The 17,606-nt window shown below is 36.1% G+C and overlaps 1 protein-coding gene across 1 annotated transcript in view; it reads left to right on the top strand.

Annotated features, from left to right (window-relative positions):
* Positions 1-17,606, top strand: part of SLC13A1 (solute carrier family 13 member 1) — an 89,554-nt gene that overhangs the window by 28,749 nt on the left and 43,199 nt on the right. The window contains exons 3-6 of the mRNA XM_069087110.1: positions 2,036-2,172; positions 4,803-4,990; positions 6,455-6,512; positions 6,594-6,642. Coding sequence (XP_068943211.1) covers positions 2,036-2,172; positions 4,803-4,990; positions 6,455-6,512; positions 6,594-6,642 — 432 coding nt within the window. The remainder of the gene's footprint in view (positions 1-2,035; positions 2,173-4,802; positions 4,991-6,454; positions 6,513-6,593; positions 6,643-17,606) is intronic.

Genomic DNA, 17,606 nt, shown 5'->3' with positions numbered 1-17,606 from the left:
ATGAAATGGAAGGTGGAAGAAATTAAATTTCTCCATTATCTCTGGCACCTGATTCCCTTTAGGATCTTGGGCTATGGGCCAAGACTTATTTGCATGGTTTGATTACCTAGAGAAATTAGTAGCAGAGCATTTAACAGACCAAATATTTGTTTCTTGGCTAGCTGTTGTCTTGGTATATAATTATAACTTACATTTCTATGCAGCTTTAGACTTTACAAAAGTTTTTAAAATCTCATCAATTTGATCCTAATAGTGGTGGGTGGGGAAGGTAGAACAGACATTATGAGGTAAGCACATTGATGTCATCCTGTTTTTCTTCAGATCCTTCTCCCTTTTGAAACCTCACACCAATCTAGCCCTCCCCCAGCTTCCTAGTTGGTGCTCATTTTGTTAAAACTCTTACTCTCAACTGGCTGCCACCCAATTTCAGGCTTACATCTATCCCCACATCTCTAGAGATGCAAGAGTTCTTTCTAGCAGATCCCAATGTTCTTCACATTTTTTTCATCATGGAATCCTTGGGCAATGTGGGGAAAACTATGGTCCCCTTCTCAGAATTATGTTTTTAAATAAATAAAATAAAAGACATTGAATTACATAGGAAACCAATTATATTGAAATATAGTTATCAAAATATTGGGAAAAATCCTCATAGATCCAAGGTTAAGAATCTTTGATGCAACCTTCCCACCTTTCACCCATTTTTACTGATAAGTAAGCTGAACTTGCTAAAGTGTTTGCTTGATAATAGCTTAAGGCATGATATATGAAAATAGTATTTATATTTTAATAGAAAATTCCAAAATAACCCCAACTCTCTATTAGTGCTGCCCATCCTGCCTACATGAGGTTAGCTCCAATAGCAGGTATCATAATATCCCAGTTTTAGAGTTTAAAGGGACCTGGGAATCTCTCTAATCCAAATCAGTTTGTCAATAAGCATTTACTGAGTACCTACCTTGTATTGGACACTGTGCTAAGGACTGGGGATATAAAGACAGTCCAGGCTCTCAAGAGATTCACAATCCAATAAGGAAGACAACATGCAAGCAACTATTTTTTCACATATATGTACAAAAAATGCCTTAGAAATAGGGAAGACAATAAAATTAAGGATGATTGTAGAAGGTTAGATTTTAGCTGTGACTTGAAGGAAACCAGGAGATAGAACTAAGGAAGAAGAGCGTTCCAGGTATAGGGGAGAGTCAGTGAAAATGTCCAGAATCCATAGATGGAGTGCCTTGTTCAAAGAACAGCAGTAAGCCAATGTCACTGGATCACAGATTACAGGGGGAAGGGGTGGGAAATATAAAAGAACCGGATGTGATTTAGCTCCTCCATGTATGTAAATATATATATATATATTTTTTTAATTGCCATTTGTTTTTATTTTCTGGTGAAATGGAGGTGGTGAGAGTAGGGGCAGGGCACGACTAAACCCTGAGTAGGAGGGACCTGGTGTAGGAGCTAGGTGGGAGGTGTGGGACAGATTTGGAAACTCAGGTTAAGTTGCTTAACTAAAGTCATACAGTTAATATCCGAAGTGGAATTTTAACCCATCTTGCTAACTCCTAGTAAAACACTCTAGCCATTTTACAGATTGGGAAACTAAGTCACAGGTATGACTTGCCAAAAGTCATAGTAGTTGATAGAGGTAGAAGTCAAGTTTCTTAATTTCTAGTTTAGTATTCTTTTCTCTATACCATATTGTCTCTTTGAACAAACTCAATATTTTTTTAAATGAAGACATATACCCATTCTGCTCCAATCAAACCAAAAGATTTTGTAATTGAAGGTCAAGGTGAAGAGCTGAGTGAGAGCTTTCTCTTATTGTACAATATGATGACATTTGGTCCTCATGAGCACGGCAGTTTATCTAATTAAACAAAATTACTGTGAAAAGCAAAAAGAGAAAACAAAGCTCTACAACATTATACAAAACAGAATGCAAAACTCCTTCTTGAACTGAGTTTTTCAATACAGCTATTGTCAAAGAAAATGATAACACTAATAATAGACTTAATTGTAATTTCAGGCAGCAGCTGCTTATTTCAAAGATTTTCACCTACTGCTAATTGGAGTCATCTGTTTGGCAACATCAATAGAAAAGTGGAATTTACACAAGAGAATAGCTTTAAGAATGGTGATGATGGTGGGTGTGAACCCTGCATGGTAAGTCTTCCATTTGCTATTCCCAGGTCTATATTCTGAACAGAACATTTTGTGCAAAACAAATAAGCCCATAAGTAAGGTAGAGCCAGAGAATTGTTTGTGTCACAGTATAATTCCTGACCCTTTTTCTTTCCCTCTGCTGAAATGAAACTGTTATGTGATGCATTTGAGCTATGAGAGAGAGAACTTTTTTTTTCCTTTCACTGTAGTTATAATTATAGGGGAGTTGGGATAACTGCCCACCTATGTCTCACCTTTTCTCTCTCATTGAAAGCCAAAGCTGAAAAAAGTACTGAACCACAGCAGACAAGACTGACATCCTTCAAATCTGTTACCAAGTATACCTTGTTTATGGACTGGTTATATTGTACTCATGGCAGATATAACACTGAAGGTCCCTGATCATGCTCAGTTAGGTTATCATGACAAAAAGAAATGGAAGAGATTAACTGTGGTTAAATAAGTCTTAGATTAAAATTTCACTTTTTTTCTTAAGCCAACAGGTGAAAAGTAAAGACACTTAGTCAACCAGTTGTATTTAAAGAATGTGAAATAATACATAATTTCTTCACTGAAAAAACTAATTTATTTTTCCTTTGTTGAATTAACAAGTTATAGACAAACACAATCCAGAACTTCTAATCTCAAAGGCATAGAAGGAACAACTTTATATTCTAAGATGTCCTTTAGCCAGTCCCATTCTTTATTTGAACGTCATAAAATGGTATTGAATTTAATGCAAAAATCCATTTGAGGCTAGGCATCTATTGGTGTGCTATCAACTATGAAGCAAAGTAACTTCCCTAAAAAATGTTCAAAGGGGATCATTTGTGGTTCATGTGTTTCATTGGTGTTCTTCAAAGGAAAAATACTTTGTGTCAGCTCTGTTTCCGGAAATTTTAAAAATGGTTGTTTTTTCAAATGGAAATTTTCCCCATCAAAAGGAAATACTCTTGAGCATTTCTTGTGTTGCTATGCAAATGGAAGTGGCCCAAAGGACAGGTGAAACACCACTGAGAAAAAAGGAGTTAAGTCACCAATGTCCCTTTTCCTTGTCCCACCTTAATTCAGAGATGTTTTAATTGATGGCTGGGGAAGGGGGGGGGGGAAGTCCCATTAGCTATGTGGTTGAGAAGTACTTAATTGGAGGGTTTTTTTTTCTGCCACAAAGAGTTTTAATTAGAGCTACTCTTCCTCTTTAACACCATTTGCTGAAGGGTTCATTAATGGTTTGTCAGCATCATGAGTAAAATGCAATAATATTTTTTGGCTTACATTTTCATTGTAAAGTATCATTTTGTATTCTTTTTTTTTCATTGTGCCAGATTGTTATGCACCAAGTGTGGTAATCAGCACATCAAGAGGTCATGGCTACTTCCCACGCATGTATTTGCAAACCATTTAGACAATTTCCTAAAATTATGTTAGGTGGTACTTCTAAATGTTTTTTGGGGGGACAGTCTAATGATGAGATGTTAGATCTTGTCTAGGGATGTGTGTGTACTATTTTATTATTAAAATCTATATAGTGCATTCTAAAGAAATGTGTGCAACAATGTTTTCATTGAAGGGGGACTATTAAAGAAGTAGAATAGGACATTCCTGACTATCCACCATAAGGAAGAATTGGGAGAACAAGAATAATTGGAATCCACAGACAATTCCAAAATTACATTTTGATTATAAATTCTACCCTTTTCCACTACCAAACTTTGTGCCATAATGGTTAACAATTGATTTGTTTTCCCTGATTCTCCCCTTGTCAACTTAGAGGTTTTAATAAGCAGAGGAATGCCCAAGAAGTAAAGGGAAAGAATGAGAAGCATTGTGGCATGGCAGATAGAACAGTAGATTTGGAAGCAGATGAACTGAGTTCAGATCCCCACTCTGCTACTCTCTCCTGTGTGACCCCAGACAAGTCCTTTAATCTTTCTGGAACTCTGTTCTTGCACCTATAAAATGAGGGATCTTGGCTTAATGGTCTTTGAGTTCACTTTCAGTTTTAATTACTTTAAATAAAGGACATTGAAGATGCCAAGGTCATCCACTGCATCCCAAGCCATCACTAGTTGTCTTAACTTTTGTCTTGCCATTGGATTTTGATGACCCCGGAAGAGAGAATGAGGCTGACAATTTTGTGCAGCTCTGACTCATTTAAATCCAATTCATGAATGAATCAAGACATCATCCCATGTCATTGGTCCTCTTCACAAAGGAAGGATAAGCAACAACAACAAGCAATGGATCAGTGTGATCAGCTTCCCCAATTCAAAACTTGACTGCTTTGTTGTCATGGATGGTGGTAAATAGAGGTAGGGATGGTGCATGTTCAGCAGTATTCAGATAGATGTATAATTTGTCTCCATACCCCAGACTCATAGGACGCTGAAAAGAAATGATGACTCTGAGCTCCACTAGGACAGGAGTCTTTGTGACATGGTGTTGTGCATTGCCTTGATTTCTGCACAGCTTTGATTGGATTCTCAGTTCCCCATCTTGGTAGAATGCTAATACTTTGTGATCTTAAAAGGTTAATTTTCAATGCACATCCAGCATTCCTTATAATGAAATAATATCTGGCTAACCAATCCCGATGGAACAATAACAGACTAAGGACCCTTTCATTTCAGGCTTACACTGGGGTTCATGATCAGCACTGCCTTCTTATCCATGTGGCTTAGCAACACCTCTACTACTGCCATGGTGATGCCCATCGTAGAAGCTGTAGCTCAGCAGATCATCAATGCTGAAGCAGAGATTGAAGCCACACAGATGACTAATTTCAGTGGACCTACCAACCATGGATTGGAAATTGATGGTATCAAGTTTCAGTATGGCCACAGTGAGATCTAATAGGGCAAGGAACCTTAAATTCAGGATTTCTGGGGCGCATTCCCAGCTAAGATGTCATTGAACTTTATGACTTTAAACTTGCTACAATCACTCTCTTTATCTATACAGAGGAATAATACTATATTTATGTACAATAGATTCTACTGCCAATCAATGCTTTTATTTATACAATAGAAGCAGTTACAATATATATAGTTGAAAGATTATTCAATCAGGAGACAGATTCAGATCTTGGCTTTGGTATTTACTATTAGTGGGATTTTGCAAAAGTTATCTAATGTCTCAGTCTTTGTTTCCTCTTCTCTGAGGTGGGTCTGTTGTTACTTTTAGAAAACTGTGAAGAAAGTACATTTGTAAATTGCTATGTGGAAGTAAGCTCCTCTTATTCAGGATCAGGTCAAATCATTTAGAATTAAGATGAGACCCTAGAGCTCATCTATTTCAACTTCTCATTTTACAAATGAGAAAATTGAATCTTAGAGAAGTTAAGCAACTTTTCCAGGGCTATCCAGGTAGCAAATAGCAGAGCAAGAATTGGAACTCAGATCTTGTGACTCCAAATTCAGAATTCTTTTCATTGTTATCTTACTGTTTCATTCAGAATGCATTCATCAATGATTTATTAAATGCCTACTCTGTGCAAAGCACCATGCTAGGCACTGGAGGAGATATAAAGTTTAAATAAAACATTTTCCCTTCTTTCATGGAATTTACAGTCTAGTGGAGGTAGTGTATAAACAAGACAGTAAGACATATGCATTATACGGTAAGTGCGTCAAAGAGCAGCAAAATAAAGTGCTAGATGGAGAGTGAAGGGTAAGGTCATTACCAACTTGGGGAAACAAGAAAAGTCACATAAAAGAAGGGGCATTAGAGTTGGGCTTTAAAGGATCAGTAGAATTCAGCAAACAAAAGTATAGAATGGAGGTATTCTAGGAGTAGGGAAGGACAATTATTAGGAAAAATTACCATGATAGAGTAAGACAGCTTGACTCTTATAACTACCATCCATTCTTCTAATGGCATACCCTCACTTCATCTGTAGATCTTCTCCATTGTCCTTACCTCATGTCTTCCCCGGCCCCAAGTAAATCCTACCTGTATGCTATCTAGGATCTTATACTCTCTTTGCATTCAGTGCCAGCCATTACCATGACTGCTTCTGCCTGATAGGATATCCTCACAAGAAAAACTTTACTTACTGCCATTTATATCTGCCTCCTCCCCCCAAACCAAGGGAAATATAGAAGGGAATTTATGTTTCTAGAGGTTGATTGCTCTAATAAATTGCTGGATAAAAATATTTTGTTGCTAGATAGAATTTATTTTCATTCTCCTATCAATCCCCCTTTCTCACACCTCTCTACAGTCCCTTCTTCTCTCCCAGATGCCTTCTTTATTTTTCTTTATTTCAATTAATTTCTTGCAGAAAGTGAGGATTGCCGTGAAAAAAGTGACCTGAAAGAGAAAGCCACTCCAATTGCAAAGTAAATAATATAAATTCTTTGATTCAGATTTCCAAATAATATTTTAATAAAATTATGACTTCCACCAATTATTTTTTTCAGCTACAGTAACAATGGAAGGAAAAGCTCGGGCAAGATGGAGTCAGAAAAGGTACATTAAATTTGATTCTTTCCAAATAAATTTGTGTGAATTCAATATGCTAGGTAGGCAGAGAGTTGGGTATGTATTTATAAACTCACATAGCAAATTAAGAGTTGTTTTTCTTCCCTAAGTCAAGTTAGTTTTTTAGCCCTAAAGGTAGATTCCTTAAAATTTCCCAGTCAGCAATGTATTTTCTACCTCATAAAAACTTATTAGTCTTTTACACACCCACTAGCATCATAATGACGGCAATGAGAATCTAAAAAAGTACAGTATTAAGTACATGACCAGCATTTTCTTTTTCTTTTTTAACTGAGATTTTGCTTGTTAAGCAGTCTTATTTTAATTAAGCTTTCATTTACTTCTTTCCTGTTTTGAGTGTGAAGGATGTTGTTAATCTTCATTGTAAGTTATAAGGCCTAATTATGAGTCTAATGATGGAAAATGTTTCTATAGTTACTAGAGAGCTGTATTTATGATGTAATAGAGTATATCTAGGTTTTAAAAAGTACCTACTGTCAAATAAAGGATGCAAGAATTGCTAAAAATATCTTTAGATATTGAAGAAAGAAAGAAAACCTAGGAACTTATCACAGCAAATTCAGTTCTCAAAATAAATCAATATGATATATAAAATATAAAAATACTCCACTAGGTTTCTCAGGAAACAATATATTCTAAGATCACTGAAAAAAATAATATTGTATAGAAATAGTGCTATGGTAACCATGGTATTAGAAGTAGGAGGAGGGGGATATTAGTTTCTTCCAGACTATAATGCCTTACTGTATAAGTCAATGAGGTGAGGGGAAAAAAATGTTGCTTATAGAAATCTTAAAGAACTGCAGTTTTTTCCTTCCATTATAAAGAAAAGATAAACTGAAAACTTTTGTACCCAAAGTTGTATAAGCTGAATTTTTTTGATCAAAAGATATCTAAATGTTATGAAAAAATTACCAACTATATATATATATATATATATATATATATATATATATATATATATATAATCATTTAATACTGAAGGGTTATACTACATTTAAAAAATGGACCTGAAATTTCATCCACATAGGGAGCTCCATGTGAGATACATTCTCCATCAATGCAAATTGGTACCTTCTCTGTAATTTAGAGTTTTAAAGAAATGTCTTGGACACTGAGAGACCACTTATCCAATTTCAATAATTTGTATCAACTTTTTTTGGACATCTAGATGGTCTACAAAAGGTTGAATTAGAAATTCTTTTCATACACTGTTCTTGTAGTTTAAATATGGCAACTAGGGAAAGACCTACATTTTTGAAAAAGAAGAGAGTAGAAAAGGAAGATGAGTTGAAAGCTACTGTAATGGACCAGGTATAAGCTGAGAAAATTCTGAACAAGCCTTGGGGCTGTGAGAGGGTAAATGATAGAAGGATGTGGGGAAACATCAGAAAAGAAATAACAGAGCTTAATGACCACATAGAGCAAGAAAGGAGGAGAGGGCAAAAGGCTCTTCAAGGGTTTTGAACTAAGAAACTTTAAAATATTTTAGTAGCTCATGTAATTAGAGAGGGGTTGAAAAATAAATAAGACATGCTTCATTTTGCATTAATTTGTGTATGATTCTGTTTGTGTGTGTGTGTATATATATATATATATATGTATGTATATACACACACTATACACATACATAGATAGACATATACATTTGGTCTTGACTTGTGATTTCTTCAATCTTTTTGGAACTCCTTATATAGAAAATCCCTCCATCAATGCACTCTGGTAAATTATCTGAAACTTAGTCTTCACGACTTTCTTAGTGGAACTGAGAGGTTAACTCATCCTCCTATTTTTTATTACATGATTTTAAAGATACTCTACCTAATGAATATGCATACATACACACATATATATATATAGATAATGTACATATATATTTAGTATACAACACATAAAATTGTATTTGACTTTATAAAAAACTCACTTGAGCAAATTATATGTTTTTCATTAATTTTAACAAGGCCCAGATACTGAAAGAACAGTCCATTAGTGATAGAAGTACACGAACACACATAAAAATAAAAACATTATTCTTTATACCAAAATTTTGCAACATTCTCTTTGCTTTCTCTCATCTAGCTCAGTGTTTGGCATATAGTAGTTAACTTCATAAATCTTCACTGATTTAATGATTGTCAGTTCTTCAGTATTAACTTTTTAAAGTTCAACAGTATTTTTCTCCAGTTACATGTCAAGAAAAATTTTGGCATTAATTTTTACAAGATTTTGTATTACAAATTTTTCATCCTTCTTCCCTTCTCTCACCTCTTCTGAAAATGGTAGGCAGTTTGATATAGTTTATACATGTACTATCATGTAAAAGTATTTCCATATTAGTCACAGTTGTGAAAGAAGAGCAGATGAAAGGGGGGGGGAATCATGAGAGAATAAAATAAGTGAAAAAATGTGCTTCAATCTGCATTCAGATTCCTTTATCTGGATGAATCCTTTTTGCTTATCTTCTATCATTGTATTGCTGAGAAAAGCTGAATCATTCATAGTTGATCATCACACAGTGTTGCTGATAATGTGTACAGAGTTTCCCTGGTTCTGCTCATTTCACTTTGCATCAGTTTGTACAATTCCTTCCAAGATTTTCTGAAATTTGCTTGTTCATCATTTCTTATTTCACAATAGTATTCCATTACATACATATACCACAGCTTGTTCAGCCATTCCCCAGCTGATGGGTCTTCCCTCAATTTCCAATATTTTGCCACAACAAAAAGGGCTGCTATAAACATTTTTTGCACATAGGTCCTTTCACCTTTTTTCATGATATATTTGGGATGCTATTACTGGTACTTCTGGATCAAAGGATATGCATAGTTTGGTTGCCCTTTGAACATCCAAATTGCTCTCCAGAATGGTTGATCAGTTTATAATTCCACCAGCATTGCATCAGTGTCCCAATTTTCTCAATCCTTTCCAACATTTATCATTTTCCTTTTTTGTCATATTAGCCAATCTGATAGGCATGAGGTGGTATCTCAGAGGTGTTTTAATTTGCATTTATTTAGTCAAAAGTGATTTTGAGTACTTCTTCATATGCCTATGGATAGCTTTGATTTCTTCATTTGAAAACTATTCATATTCTTTGACCATTTATCAATTAAGGAATGACTTGTATTCTTATAAATTTGACTCAATTCTCTGTATATTTGAGAAATGAGACCTTTATCAGAGCCACTTGATGTAAAGATTGTTTCCCAGATTTCTGCTTTCCTTCTAATCTTGATTGCATTGATTTCATTTGTACTGAAGTTCTTTTTTTAATTTTAATATAATCAAAATTATCTATTTTACATTTTGTAACACTCTCTTATCTCTTGTTTGGTCTTGAATTCTTCTCCTCCCCATAGATCTGGCAGGTAGACTATTACTTATTCTTATGCTATCACCCTTTATGTTTAAATCATGCACCAATTTTCAACTTATCTTGGTATATGGTATGAGATGTTGGTCTATACCTAATTTGTGTCCTATTGTTTTCCAGTTTTCCCAGCAGATTTTGTCAAAAAGTGAGTTCTTATCTCAAAAACTGTGGTCTTTGGGTTTATCAAACACTAGATTACTATGGTCATTGACTACTGTCTTGTGTACCTAATCTGTTCCACTGATCCACCACTCTCTTTCTTAACCAGTACCAGATAGTTTTGATGATTACTGCTTTATGATATAGTTTGTGATCTGGTATTGCCATCTTCCTTTGTATTTTTTCCCATTAAATTCCTTGATATTTTCAACCTTTTGATCTTCCAGATAAATTTTGCTATTTCTTTTTACCTCCATAAAATAATTTTTTGGTAGTTAGATTGGTATGACTGAATAAGTCAACTAGTTTAGGCAGAACTGTCATTTTTATTATATTGACTCTACCTACCCATGAGCAATTGATATTTTTCCACTTGTTTAAATCTGACTTAATATGTGTGTGTGTATAGTGTAAAAATTGTTTTGTAATTGCGTTCATATAGTTGCTGGGTTTCTCTTGGAAGGTTCACACCTAAGTGTTTTATATTATCTACAGCTATTTTAAATGGAATTTCTCTGTCTATCTCTTGCTTCTGGGTTTTATTGGTCATATAAAGAAATGCTGATGTCTTCTATGGGTTTATCTTGCATCCTGCAACTTTGCTAAAGTTGTTAATTATTTCAAGTAATTTTTTAGCTCATGTTTTAGGGTTCTCTAAATATACCATCATATTTTCTGCAAAGAGTGATAGTCTTGTGTACCTAGTTAGTGTTGTTTCCTCATTGCCTATTCTAATTCCTTCAATTTCTTTTTCCTTAATTATCACTAATGTTAATATATCTAGTATAATACTGAATGATAGTGGTGATAATGGGTATTCTTGTTTCACCCCTGATCTTATTGGGAAGGCTTCTAGCTTATCTCCATTATAGACAATGCTTGCTGATGGTTTTAGAGAGATATTACTTATCATTTTAAGGAAAACTCTATTCTTTTGTTGTCTAGTGTTTTTAATAGGAATGGGTGCTGTATTTTGTTGAAAGCTTTTTCAGCATCTATTGAGATAATTATATGATTTCTATTGGTTTTGTTATTGATATGGTCAATTATGTTGATAGTCATCCTAATATTGAGTCAGCCCTGCATTCCTGGTATAAATCCCACCTGGTCATAGGATATAATGCTTGTGATTTATTACTATAATCATCCTTCTAGAATTTTGTTCAAAATTTTTTCATTGATATTCATTAAGGAAATTGGTCTATGATTTTCTTTCTCTGTTTTGAATCTTCCTGGTTTAGGTATCAGTACAATATTTGTGTCACAAAAGGATTTTGGTAGGACTCCACCTATCCTTCCAAATGGTTTATATAGTATTGGAATTAATTATTATTTAAATGTTTGGTAGAATTCACTGGTGAATCTATCTGGCCCTAGGTTTTTTACCTAGGGAGTTTTTAATGGTTTGTCATTTAGGCATTCTATTTCCTGATCTGTTAATCTAGGCCTTGAGGCTGCATGTAGCCCTCTAGGTCCTCAAGTGTGACCGTTTGACTGAATCCAAACTTCACAGAACAAATCCCCTTAATAGAAGAATTTGTTCTATGAAGCTTAGACTCAGTCACAAGGCTGTGCACCAGGACCTAGAAGGTCAAACATGGTCTCAATGACACAGGTTCCCCACCCTAGATAGGTATTTTATATTTTTGTAAATATTCATTAATTTTGCTCAGATTGTCAGATTTATTGGCATATAATGGGCCAAAATATTTCCCATTTATGCTTTAGTTTCTTCTTCATTGGTGGTGATTTTGCCCTTTTCATTTTTTTTATTTTTGACACTGAATATTTGGTTTCCTCCTCTACTACTTCCCTGTTGGGCAAGATAAATTTTTATGTTTAACTGATTGTGTATGTGATTTCCTCTTCGAGCCAATATTGATGAGAGTAAAGTTCAATAAATGCCTGTTGCCCACTTTTCCTCTCTACTGTAATAGGTCTTACACACCTCTTCATGAGAAATAATTTACCCCATTCTACTTTCCCTTCCTTCTGCATCCAGTGTACAGCTCTTTCTCATCCCTTAATTTTTATGTCATTCCCTCAAATTCTCCTTATAACCATACCCTCTATGTATATTCCTTCTAGTTGTACTGTTAGTGGTATCATTTTTTAAAAAAAAATTCAAATATGTCCTTCCTATGTATGAATGTAAATAGTTTAACTCCATTGAATCTCTTATTTTCTTTCACCTTTTTACCTATTTATGTTACTCTTGGGTAGTCATATTCTAGGTCAAATTTTTGGTTTAATTCTGATTGTCTTTTTATTAAAGCTTGAAATCCTTCCATTTTACTGAATGACTTTTTCCCCCTTGATATATTTATGCATAATTTTTCTGGGTAAGTGATTCTTGATTTCTCTGCTAGCTCCTTTGCCTTCAATAATATCATGTTTTATGACCCTGATCCTTTAATGTTGCAGCTGCCAAGTCCTGTATAATCCTATTTGAGAATCCCTGATATTTTAATTGTTTCTTACTGGCCACCTGCATTATTTTTTCCTTGAGCTAATAGTTCTTAAATTTGGTTATACTGTTCCTTGGAGATTTTATTTTGGGAACTCTCCTGAGGTGATAAGTGACTTCTTTCAATGCCCATTTTACCTTCTGGTTACAGGATATTAGGGCAATTTTCCTTGATGATTTCTTGAAATATGCTGTCAAGGTCCTCCCTTTGATTATGGCTTTCAGGTAGTCCAATGATTCTGATATTGTTTCTCTTGGATCTGTTTCTCAGGTCAGTTGTTTTTCCCATGAGATAGATTACATTTTATTTCATTTTTTTCATTCTTTTGAATTTGTTTGATTGATTCATGCTGTCTTATAAGGTCATTAGCTTTCACTTGCTTAATATTAACTATTATGGTATTGTTTTCCTCAATTATATTTTGTACTTTCTTTTCCATTTGGCCAATTGTTCTCTTTAAGGAGTTTTCTTCAGTGGACTTTTGTATCTTCTTTTCCATTTGGCAACTTCTACTTTTCAAATTGTTTTCTAAGCTGTTGACTCATTTTTCATGATTCTCTTGTATGCCTCTAATTACTTTTCCTAATTTTTCTTCTACCCCTCTTATGATTTTTAAGCTCCTTTTTGACCTCTTTTTGGGCTTAAGACTACTTTCCATTTTTCTTTGGGGTTTTTCTTATAGGTGTTTTTGACATTGATGTCCTCTTCTGAGTTTATGTCTTGGTGCTCCCTGTCACTGCTTTCTATGGTCAGATTTTTTTTTTGGTTGTTTTTTGCTCATCTTTTTTTTGGCCTTTTTCCTTTCTTTTAATTTTGATCTCTGCTTTCAGGGTGGAAGGGATTCTTTCTCAGGCTTCTTGTGCTGATGGCCGCAGGTCCTGACTGTTTACCTGGTGCTATTGTGAGGCCCACAGGGGATTCTGGTGTCTTTTGCTGTGTTGAGGGGTGTGGTGGAAGGGGGTGGGGCTGCTGGAAGCTGTAGGCGTCCAGAAGATTACTTGGTGCTGAGTTGGTGTCATAGTGGAGGTATCTGACATTTGCTGATGACCAGTAGGGTTTTTCTGTGTTTTCCTGGGGCTACACTGAAGCATGTACAGTTCTGGCCACTGGAGGATGCCTGTTTTCTGGTGTAATAGTAATGGAATTTGAAGATCCCCTTGTATTGTCAAGCTAACAGGTACTTAGTACTTAGTTCAAAGCTCACAATTGTGTCGAGTGTTAAGACCCAGAACTTGTGAATCCCACAGTGGGACAGACTTCCGGATGTAAGAGGAAGGGGCTGGAACAGGCAGGAGTAATGCATTATATAAGGAAAAACACAAGCTGGAGAGTCAGAACTTCTTGGAGCAAGCAGATGGAGGCTAGGGAGGAGAGGCCCAGGCTGGAGATCGTGACTTTGATTTTAAGAACAGAGCTTATGGTGGTGGAGCTTCTTCTGAGAGCCAGCCAAAACTTCTGCTGAGAGCTTCTGAGAGCCAGCCAGAGCTGCAGAAGACTTCCAAGGGCCAGCCAGAGTTGCCATAGGAAGCATGACTGTGGTGTTGGTACTTCGTCTATCTGTTTTGGGTCTATGTTAATTTCATAGGCAGAAAGTGAATTGATGAGGATGCTGGCAATGTGAATGAATGTTATTGTGGCTTTGTTAAGCCTTGTCTTCCCAGGAACAGGAACTGTGATGGACTTGAGGTGAACTGGACACTGTGAGCTTCAATTTTGAACAGGAACTGGACAAGGAACTGGGAGCTACCTGTCTTTGAACCCAGATGACAGTGTGGTGGATTCAGGTAGGAGCTGGGACCATAGAAGAGGAACCATAAAGCTGAGAGCCTGCCTCAAGTCAAGATGGAAAGACCTCTCCTTGGATATTTAATGATGACTGATGATATTGTAACTTAATTGTGACCTAGGGGTGGATGGCCTTTATACTTTCCACTAGCCCTTAAGAGGGTACTTAGTAGTGACTGATGATATTGTAACTTAATTGCACTCCATGGGTGGAGGACTTTGACCTTTGTACTTTGTGTCCATTAAGGAGGATTCCTGAAGGGTGATTGAATTAAGGATTTACTAAATGAATGTTATCTTTTGTTTAAAACTATGTGACCACCTTGGTGAAAACTATGTGGCTATTTTAGTGATAAGCTGTGAAGTTATAGCATTCTGAATACTATACTTCATTTTTCTGTGAATGTTTTGCTTTAATTTACTGTTGAATAGAGTTCACTATGCTGTGTAATCAGAACCTTGAAAAGCTGTTCACAGCAGCAGTCCTCTAGAAAGCTGCTCTTGCTTGGCTTTACATCCTGGTTGTACTGAATCATGTAGTTGTCTGACCCCTGGAGGATGCCTGCCCACTCTGGCCTGCACCAAAGCACATCATGGTTCTTGGAGCTGCAGTCCGCCAGTTCCCCTGGCTATGGCAAGGCACATGTGGGTTTCTGGTGCTGACATTTGCCTGCTCCATTACACTGGGGCTCAGGATCTCCTTATAGTTTGCTTAGGTGGAGCTTGCTGCTGGCTTTCTGGAATACTTCCTTCTCTGGAATGTGCTCCCCTTTCATCTGAGTGAGACAGACATTTTTTGCCAACCCTCCAAGTCTCCTGAGATAAAAAAAATTGTTCCTCCCTGTCTTTCTGCTGGTTATGCTATTCCACAACTTGTTCTGGGACACTATTTTATGATTGTTTGGAGGTGAATATGGGAAAGCTACAATGATTTTACTGCTTACTACACTCTGTTGGTGCCTGGAAGTCAACTGATCCTTTTATTGTTACACAACTTGTGTGAACCAGACAGCATTTAAATACAGGTATTTTTGACCTTAGAGTCAGCCTCTCTTTACTAGTCTACTCTGTTTTTCATACTCTAATGTGAAATTTCAAATGCAATCCTTTGATACTTTGATAGATCACTACTTTTAGCTATATAGCTAGTTCCTCTAAAGGTTAAGGTTATAAGCCATCCGCTCATGCCAAACACCTTTTGTTCATTGCTTTCAGTAAATCCTTTCCAAGCAGTTCAGCCATTGTGCTGGGGGATGTATGACCAAGTCTTGACAATGCATGGTAACCCTTGAAATGTGCAGGCTGTATTACCTTCCTTATTCTTACCACACACTTACTACAAGCCAGCTCCTTTTTTAGATATGCATCTTCCTTCTTGATAATAGCTTTTATATTGTTTTTCCTGTTTAATTTTTTGTTGACGATGTGTCTGTCTACTCACACCCATATGTCTCTGTTGCCTTTTGGGCAATCTGAAACGTTAATTCCTAGTGACTTCCATGACTCACAACCACAAAATATCAACAGAAGAGTTTATTTTTTTTAACTCTCTAGATCTATCATTTTATTGGTTTGATAAAATTCCCAGTTAGGAAACAGTGTTCTTTGCCAATAGCCTGCTGTGGTGTTAAAGTTACCCTGTTGAAGGCTATGTTAAGAGAAAAAAAGTTCTGACATCCTACTGTACTGAAAAGTCTTTAAGTACATTCCAGACAAAAGATTACATATGCTTTTTAAGGACTAGTCCAAGAGGGTATGGAAAGGCTTTTCGCCAGTAGGACTGGACCCTTGGTAATGGATTCTTTGACCATGGAGACTCGTGAAACAAAGAAGATCACAAAATAGCCCTCAGTCCTATCCGACCACATTCACTTCTGTAATGACAGTGTCAGAATGGTAGTAAATGGGTCAGAGGATGCTAAGAATACAATTTTAGACAGACTATGAAAAAAATAACCACTGATGTTACTTTAAGTATGAAATCTTTGTCTAGTATCCTAGTGAACATGCTTATCAAACCAGAATACAAAAAAAAAAAATAACCAAAACCAAAAAGAAGATGGACCTAAAGGGAAGGATGATTTGCAGATTCTCCCTGGAGAAGAAAATGAGAGGCAGCTAATGTGATATTAGGCTACATCAAGAAATTAATAAGGCAGTAAATGAAAGAATGAATGCAAAAGTATTGTGTAAGCACCTACTATGTGATAAAGGGGAAGGTAGGATGCAGAGTAGTCTGAATGCTGGGCCTGGATTCAGTGAGATTCCTCTTCCTGAGTTCAAATCTGGCTTCAGAAACTCACTAGCTGTATAAGCCTGGGCAAGTCACTTAACCCTGTTTGTCTCCGTTTTTTCATCTGTAAAATAAGCTGATGAAGGAGATGGCAAACCACTCCAGTATATTTGCCCAGAAAACCCCAAATGGGGTCATGAAGAGTTCAACTGAAGAACAATCGAACAACGATAACATTGTGATCAACACAGTAATAGGCATTGATGATACAAGTACAAAAGGGAATAGCTCTTGAGTAGCTTGTATTCCAATATAGTCAACAGGGAAGGAAGTTTTGGTCTTAGGAACCACAAGAATTAGTAAATAGAGCGATAGGGCAATTAGTTGTCTACCTTTTTCAGAAGCAATATTAGTAATGGTTGGATTATTGTTCCCAGAGCAAGAGGTTGAAAGTGGTGGTGGTAGAAGAGGGAAAGGGTGCAATAGACATGGATTATGTACTTGGCGGCAGGGCAGAGGGCAAGATGTTCAAGGTGGATGGTTGCAGGACTATGAAGCATGCTAGATATATAGATCAGGTGAGTTTACACTTGATCACTAACCAGTTAGCTAAGTGCTCAGTCCCAGGTTACAGTTCCAAATATAGGAAGGAAAAGGATCTATAGAGATACAATCTGAAGGATCCTGATATAGGTGGAGAAAAGAGTGAAGTAGCAGGATAGATATGCCCTTAAGATTATTCTTATGAAGATTTTGTAGAATTGGCAAAGTGGATATATGGGTATTGATATCTGCTTAAATTACATGACAACTGAAGATATAAGCTTTCTCTAAGACACTATAGGAGCAATTAGTTGGTCCAGTGGATAATGTTGAACCTGGAGTCAGGAAGAGTTATCTTCCTGAGTTC

Source organism: Petaurus breviceps, unplaced genomic scaffold (genome assembly GCF_028583685.1).
Source record: "Petaurus breviceps papuanus isolate PSGF00001 unplaced genomic scaffold, PetGlider_PUasm1.0 181, whole genome shotgun sequence".
Taxonomy (NCBI): Eukaryota; Metazoa; Chordata; class Mammalia; order Diprotodontia; family Petauridae; genus Petaurus; species Petaurus breviceps.
The sequence above is the reverse complement of the archived record's forward strand: the minus strand, read 5'-3'. Positions and strand labels throughout refer to the sequence as shown.